Raw genomic sequence first — 7,790 nt, 5'->3', positions numbered from 1 at the left:
GGCCATCCAGCAGAAAAGTATAAAAACGAAATATAAGAAGTAAAGCCATGCTGTTATGTTGAGCTGTGGGGGACTCAGGTCAACAGTTTCTGACACTGCCAGTCAGGTGGAAGACCCAATATTATTATGGGTTACTGGACTCTTTTGGAATATTTTGCCTAGTTTACACACCTATAATATTCAAATAACGGAACTTAACAAAAAACAGTATACAGACAATTGTATCTGTGTATTCAAAGTGGTTTGGATAGATATATAGTTACATTCTCTTAATGAATAGAATTATTCTTGTACAGCAGTTAACCACTAGAAAGAATGTATGCAGTGTGTTAATTATTGAAACTGTCTTACCGATTTGATTTGCAACTGTCTCATTGCTATTTGTTTATCAATAAAATTATGGGAAAAAAATAGTTGTAGCTCAGTCCCACAAATGATGCCTGGCTACCAGCAACTGTCATGGTCATTATGTATGTCCAAAACACACTAGAACTTTGTGCGATATCCTATCCTCAAACTGTTAGAAGTGCTGATCATTTATTTGTCATTCCAGTATTTATCTTATGTTTTACTCTTAGTACTTCTTTGTTATCATGAAAACTTTTTTTTAGTTCAATTGTTTTGAAACATTTAATTTTTTTTTTTTTTTTGCTGAACCGGGGATTGAACTCAGGCCCTGGCACTTGCCAGGCAAGCACTTATTCTACTGAGCCATCTCCCCGGCCCCAAAACATTTAATTTTTAATTAATTAATATTTAATTTTCTGAATATTGCTTAATCTTAATTTTTGTTCTAAGATTTATACTATATCTTTGACTTACAATTTATTTAAAAGACATGGTATGATATCTTCTAGTATTAGAAACTTTAAAAAGCTTATTTCCATTTTCTGTTGGCTTTATATTACTTCTTCCCTGTCTTTTATACACACATACACACACATATATATGAAAAAAACATGTGTATAACCCAACATAAGATTGGTACTGTTTCATAGAAATCTATAATGACCTTTTAAGTAAGGGTTCATCTAATATATTTTATATAGTCCTGCATAACTATCATATTGAGAGCTCTTTATTGTTCATCCAGGAGCATACTGCAACTTCTCTTGCCTTTTGAATTTGTTATTTCCTGTATGCTACTTCTGGAGGTATTAAAATATTTCAAGTTTGTATAACTAGAAAATCTTTAGTTTTAGTTTTCAAAGGTATGTTTGCTAAGTATAAAATTCAAAGAGGACATCTTTTCTTTCAGTCCTTTAATTAGTCTAGTTTCTTACACACTTGCTCCTTTTTTTTTCTTTCTAGTGCGGAATAAGATGTGTAATTTTGTTCTTCCATAGCTAATATTTTTTATGTATATGCTTTAATGATTTTTTTCTTTACAATAAGTTTTGGACAATTTCATTTTTGTGTATCTTGGTATGATTTTATTTAAATTTCTTGTGCAAAAGGTTCATTTTTTTTGGAAATGAGGTATTATAGATGAACTAAATTCAAAAATTTTAAATCTTAGAAGGGTCGGGGAAATGGCTCAGTGGAATAAGCGCTTCCCTGGCAAGCGCAAGGGCCGGAGTTCAATCCCTGGTTCCACAAAAAAAAAGAAGTTTTAAATCTTTAAATATTTATTGCCTACTCCTTTCTACTTTGAGAATTCTAATTATATGAATATAAGTTTCTTGGTTTTGACACAGTGAATTATTACGACTGATCTGTAAATTTTCTTCATTTTTATTTTGGACAATTTTTATTGTTATATTCATTTATGTTTGTAAATAATTTATTTTCAATTTGCAATCTATTAAAAAAGAAAAGAATCAATGTACTAACCATTATTACTCTCCTAAAATCTTGTTTTGAGATTTTGTACCATTGTTTTTATTTCTTTAAAATAAAAATAACTGATGTCAAAAAAAAAAAAGAAGAAAAAAAAAAAGAAAAGAAACAAAAAAACCCCACAAAGTTTTGTTGTTGATTTGGTTTGTTTGTTTTGAGACAGGGTCTTGCTGTGGTTCAGGTTGGTTTTGAACTCACTAAATAGCCCAGGCTGGATTTGTATTTGTGGAAATCATTCTGCCCCAGCCTCTCAAATGCTGGAATTACAGGTACTACCACATTAATAGTTTTGATGAGACGGGGAGAATGAAACTTTCCCTGATGGCTATGTTTCTCATATCACTTTGTGAAATACAAGCCTGAAGAAAATAGCCTATTGTTGCTCTGGAATGAGTAAGCTATGCTCTCCCTGTGTTCTAAACTGCCAACTCCCAGGTGATTATAAAAATCAAACACTCCCTGCAGACACATGCAGACAATTTCCCGTGATTCTTCTCAACCAAGATTTATTACCACATCAGAGTCACAGTAAACGTCCCTATTGATAAGACAACAGTCCCTTTCTTTTCCTCCCTTTTAAATGACTTCACAGCATATCTGCCATCCTTTATGCTACTTATGGGACACAACATAACAGCAGCGTAGAGTAAGGGGTTGGTTTTTGGTTTATAGTGTCTCCTATGCTTAAGCCAAGGCTTCCCAGTGCTCAGCCAAGGCCAGGACCACAGCGCCGCCTGCGTACACTGGGGCAGGCCAAGGACAGCTGTGTTCATATTTTTCAGTCCTCACGACTGGAGTTTGCTCCCCATGTTCTTGTTTTGCAGATTTAGGACTTTGTTACTGGTTAGAACTGGACATTGTTTAGAGCCCCCTTTTTCTCCTCCTACTGAGGGAGCTGGTCAGTTGCCTCGAGTCTACTTAATTTTTCAGACTTGATGGTGTCCCTACCACCTTGTTTCTCAAAGAGCTGTGCATGGGGACAGAAACATGCACCCATGCCTGCCCTAGGAAAAAAGCCCCCAGAGCTTCTAGCAAACTCTGTTAGGAAATGTACCTACCACCTGGCTGGATGCAGGAGTGCATGCCTGTAACACCAGCATGCTAGGAGAATGTGGCAGGAGGACTTCAAGTTTGAGCCCAGCCTGGGTTACACAACAGACATAATTGGGGAGGGAGGGGGAGAGAGAGAGAGAGAGAGAGAGAGAGAGAGAGAGAGAGAGAGAGAGACAGACAGACAGACAGAGACAGAGAGGGACAAAGACAGAGAGACAGAGACAGACACAGAGAGAGAAGAGAAGCACAGGAACACAGACCTTAAGAAAGTTAGGCTGCAGGCCAAAAAATAACTTTAATGCAAACAGAAAGGCTCAGTCCATCTCAGCATCCACCTTGCTCTCGCTCCAGGACTCTCTCTCCTGCGATTCTGAGCAGGTGGGAGCACCAGCAGTGACTCTTGAGAGGCTATCTTTGTGGGCAGGAGGTTCTCATATGGGAAGCTTGCTCCCAGACCTGGAGCCAGGGTCCTTTAGATCTGGGAGCAGATGTGAAACAAAAATAACTTATATGTGTTTCGTTGCCTCAACCAATCTCCTTTCTCCCTCCTCCCAGTCACAGAGCAGCTGTATCATCCTTGGACCCACAGGTACGCCAGCCACTTCTAGAGAACCTGCAAAACAAATAGATAATATGAGAGGAAGGGCAGGGAAAGACTGGAGAAGAGCCTGGGTCTTACAAAGGATCCCCTTTCTGGCTAAAGAACCAGAGGCTCTGGAGCAGGAGGGTGGAGGGTGGATTAGGGGAGGGTAAGAAGGAAGGAAACGAAAGGGCACCTTCTCAGCGGAGGGGCGGCCTTTGCTGTTGTTCGAATTGATGTTCTTCATGGAGAGGAGGGTGATGCTGTGTTTCTCTCCATTGGCCGTGGAGCAGCTGAGTGGGGAAAGGAGTCAGCATTACAGAGAGGGCACAGGAAAGACAATGGGAGTCTGGGTAATGGGGAGGGGGCTTAGCCTTAGACTGCTGTTTCACAGAAATCTGTGTTAGGGAAGTGCACCATAGTAAAACTAGAATATGCTCTGAGACCCCAAACCCTAGTTTTACTACTTACTACTGGTTTGAAATTATGATCTCTCTTAAGCCTCATGTTGTAACTTTTTTTGAGACAAGGTCTATGTGGTTCAGGCTGCCCTTGAACTCACTATGTAGCCCAGGCTGGTTTCATTATGTAGCTCCTGCCTCAGCCTCCTGAGTGCTGGGAGTACAGGCATGCACCCCCACACCTGGCCTGCTTTCCTCTTGAAGTAGGCCAGTGGGTCAGATAGAAGCTCCCTCCCTTGAGCTCTGACAGTCTTACCTTTCAGATATCCCTGAACTCCCTGGTTTCTGGGGGTCTGTAAAAACCCAATGACAGAAATGAGGGTCACATACTGGAATTCAGAAGCCCAGCCTTCCCCTCCAAGCCCACTCACGGGGACTTTCCCAGTCATCAAGGGGCTTATGTGCCAGTTCCTCCCTTCTCCCAGGCCAGTGTCAGCCTTGGCCCCTCACTGAGTCCCCCAATGCAAGGGAGGGGGCACTGCAGATCAAGACTGGTACCTTCAGAATCCTTGTTCTTCCGACACTTGAACTTTAGGCTGACCACACCCACTAGAACAATCACCACCACCACCAGGATGACGATGAAGCTGATAACACCTAAACAGCGTCAAAAACAGGATGAGGAGAGTAGAGAGGGGACAGCAGGAGGCAACAAGAGTTCTGAATCCCTCTCCTGGCTAAGGGCTGCACAGTTAGGCTCTGGAAGCAAAGTGAATTCCACTTTTCTGCTGGACCATCTCGAAAGAACACAGAGGCTGGATGGGCTAGGCTGTACCACAAGCTATAATCCCAGCTCTGCTAGAGCCAATCCAGGAGGATTGCGAGTTCAAGCCAAAGCCAAGCTTGGGCATTCTAGCAAGACTGTCTCGAAATTAAAATATAAAAGGCCTGGTACATAATACAGTTGTAGAGTCCTTGGCTTGCATGTTCAAAGCCCTGGGTTCTATGTTCCATTGTTATCACTGACACACAGAAAGATGGGGTTGGGGGAGTGGGGGGTAGAAAAAGAGACACAGACAGAGACATGAGAGAAAGGAACCCCACAGAGTCAAGAACTGGCCGCAGTGGATGAGATCTGAACCTGTGTTCCCAGATCCAGAGCCCAAGGTATTTCCAGCTGTGAGGGCTAAGGCTATAGCTAGCTCAGCAGTACAGCTCCTGCCTAGCATGGATGAAGCCCTGTGTTCCATCCTCACTATGGAAAACATTCCACAGGCAAGCTTTCCTCCCACCCCTCTTTCCCTCCTCTCACCAAAGGCAGCCACAGTGAGCACCGTTTCGGTTGTGGGACTGGGCCCGAAGGTCAAGTCTGCCCTTGTCCTCAGGCTCATGGTGATTGCATTGGGAGTGACGTTTTGAGATGCTTCTGAAATACAGTGGGGTTCGGAGCATCAGTAAAGGCGAGTGACTCAGCCTCCAAGGGAAGCTGGGCTCGGTGGTGCACACTTGTCAGCCCAGCACGCGTGAGCCCAAGGCAGGAGAATGCGAGTGTGGGGGTGGAAAACATCCCAAAGTCACAGGACAGTTGGGAGAGGGAAAGAGTTAGACATTTCGCACCACTCTTCTTTATTGTGAACACACGAGGGAACACCTTGTGCTGGCTCAGCTGCAATACAGGGTCCTGCTATGGTTTGTATCTGGTTGGCTCCACAAAGCCTCATGCAGCCACTGGGGCTGGCTTCTAGAGTTTGTGATTAATTCATTGTCCAATGCTAGGATTATGGGTATGAGTGCTATATCTGCCCTGGACAGATAGCCTGAATGCACTGTAGGAAGGTTGAGAGAGAGAGGCTTGCTACATGCCTCAGCTGCTGCTCCTCCCTTTGCTCTTTGCTGTCTTCCACCATCATGAACTGCTGCCCTCTACCACATGCCACTCTGCCTTAGAGCCAGCCAAGTACAGACTAAAACTTCCACAAACTGTGAGCTAAGCAAACCTTTCCTTCCTTAACTTTGGATGTCAGGTATTTTGTCCCAGCAATGAGAGAAAAGTAACTGAGGCAGGTACCTTTGTCTGCACCTGAAACCAGTGGCCAAGATGGAGGCAGACCTGTCTCTCCAGCCTGTCCTGAGGAGAGGCCAGGCCATCTTTCACATTTTCTGTCTCCCTGTCCCTTCATTTTAGGATTTCCTTGCCTCACCCCTATTTTCATTCCAAACCTCCCTTTCATGCTTTTTTCAGCCGTAAGTCCAGACTTGGTTCACCTCTGTGACCAGGCCCAGATTCCTGTCCTTACTCTGCTCAAAGCTCTGTTTTTTCCAAGCCACAGTGCCATGGATGTGGCTCCAGGCCTCAAGATCCCAAGCCTCCTGAGAAGGGGAAGAAGGAACCTACCTTGGCATAACCCAGGGTGCTTCACCCCTACCAGCTGCCCTGGGTACTCACCAAGTTCTGATATGTTCTTCTGTAGCAGGGACAGATCATGTTCATCCTCGGTGCTTGCCCTTAGTGCTCCAGCTTTACTTGACATCAGAGGGTCAGTTGAGGCCTTCTGTGCAGGTGCTGTGGATTAGGGAGCAGGAGTAGCCTGCTCAGGGACTCAGCGGACATTTGCACAGGGGAGCTCATTAGCCCCCAATCCTCCTTTTCTTTACTGCTTCCAATTCCAGAAGACCCAAGAGAGTTCTTGGCTCACCTCTGGGCCTTCACCTGCTTGCTCCACCCTCCACCTTCTACTTCTCTCCAGGGCTAGGCTTCAGAAGCCACTCCTTCTGGGAATGTGCTGGTCCACAGTTCAGAAGTGGCTGCACTCCTCAGCACCTGCTCTTGCCCATGGGCCTCTCACCCTGGCTTGTAACTGACAGTGTGAGTTCTTATTGGCTTGTTCTTCTCCCACAATCCACATTCCCCTGTAAACCAAGCAGTCTGCTTCCTCCCTGGGCCCTTCTTAGGTGGCATCTGTAGTCTCACCAGTTTAATACCTGGGGCACTGGTTCTGGGAAGGAGCTTAGGGCTGCCAGGATCTGGAGAAGACTTGTTTCCTGCATGGACAGAAAGAGACGGGGGAGGGGGCTGGGGAGATAGCTCAGTAGAATAAGCACCTGCCTGGCAAGCGCAGGATCCTGAGTTCAATTCCCCATACTGAAAAAAAAAAAAACAAAAAAAAAACAAAAAAACTGAACTGAAGGTGGGGCAGGCTTGGTGATACCATCTCTCTTACCCATCTGAGAACTCATGAACTCTTGGCTGGGATGAAGCAGGGGGCTGTCAGCCCTGGGCAAGCACTCACACTGTTATGGTTTGTGTCTAGGTGTCCCCCCAAAGCCTCAGGCAGTCTTGGGGTGACTTCTGGAGTTTATGATTGATTACTGTGGGTGTGGTTGCTGCACCTGCCCTGGAGCAGGTAATTTGCATTACAATGTAAGGTGGGAAGAGAAGCTAGCTGCTTGAGCTACTGCTACCCCACCCTTGCACTCTTGCTCTTTGCCATCGCCATGAAAGGTTGCTTTCTGCTGTGTGCTGCTCTGCATTGGACCCATCTGAGTATGAACTGAAGCCTTCAGTAACTGTGAGCTAAATAAACCTTTCCTTCCTTCATTTTGAGTGTTGGGTATTTGTCCCAGCAATGAGAGAACAGTAACTAAGACACACACTCACCTGTGGTGGGAGAAGTTGGCCCTGTGGCCAGATTTTGATCACTGAGAGTTCCTGAAACACATCGTGGAGGCTGAGTGGTCCTCTATCATTGCTCTATGCCCCTTTCTTCCTCCCTTTTATCTGACATTTGATTTTTTCCCCTACCACCCCTCCACCCTCAACCACTTATATCTCTCCTCTTTCAGGGCATGTGAGAAAACAACCCTTAGGAGCCGGGGAGATGGCTCAGTAGAATAAGCGCTTGCCTGGCAAGCGCAAG

General features: G+C 44.8%; 1 protein-coding gene across 1 annotated transcript in view; it reads right to left on the bottom strand.

Moving 5' to 3' along the window:
* Positions 1–3,168: 3,168 nt before the first annotated feature.
* Ecscr (endothelial cell surface expressed chemotaxis and apoptosis regulator) overlaps positions 3,169–7,790 on the bottom strand; it is an 8,965-nt gene continuing 4,343 nt past the window's right edge. The window contains exons 4-11 of the mRNA XM_023703312.1: positions 7,532–7,582; positions 6,856–6,915; positions 6,320–6,436; positions 5,186–5,299; positions 4,432–4,530; positions 4,190–4,226; positions 3,669–3,765; positions 3,169–3,505 (exon numbers count right to left, since the gene is read on the bottom strand). Of these exons, the coding sequence (XP_023559080.1) occupies positions 3,497–3,505; positions 3,669–3,765; positions 4,190–4,226; positions 4,432–4,530; positions 5,186–5,299; positions 6,320–6,436; positions 6,856–6,915; positions 7,532–7,582 (584 nt within the window). The 3' untranslated portion in view covers positions 3,169–3,496. The remainder of the gene's footprint in view (positions 3,506–3,668; positions 3,766–4,189; positions 4,227–4,431; positions 4,531–5,185; positions 5,300–6,319; positions 6,437–6,855; positions 6,916–7,531; positions 7,583–7,790) is intronic.

Source organism: Octodon degus, unplaced genomic scaffold, assembly GCF_000260255.1.
Source record: "Octodon degus isolate 3935 unplaced genomic scaffold, OctDeg1.0 scaffold00169, whole genome shotgun sequence".
Lineage (NCBI taxonomy): Eukaryota > Metazoa > Chordata > Mammalia > Rodentia > Octodontidae > Octodon > Octodon degus.
Note: the sequence above shows the minus strand (reverse complement) of the source record. Positions and strands in the feature narration are given on the sequence as shown.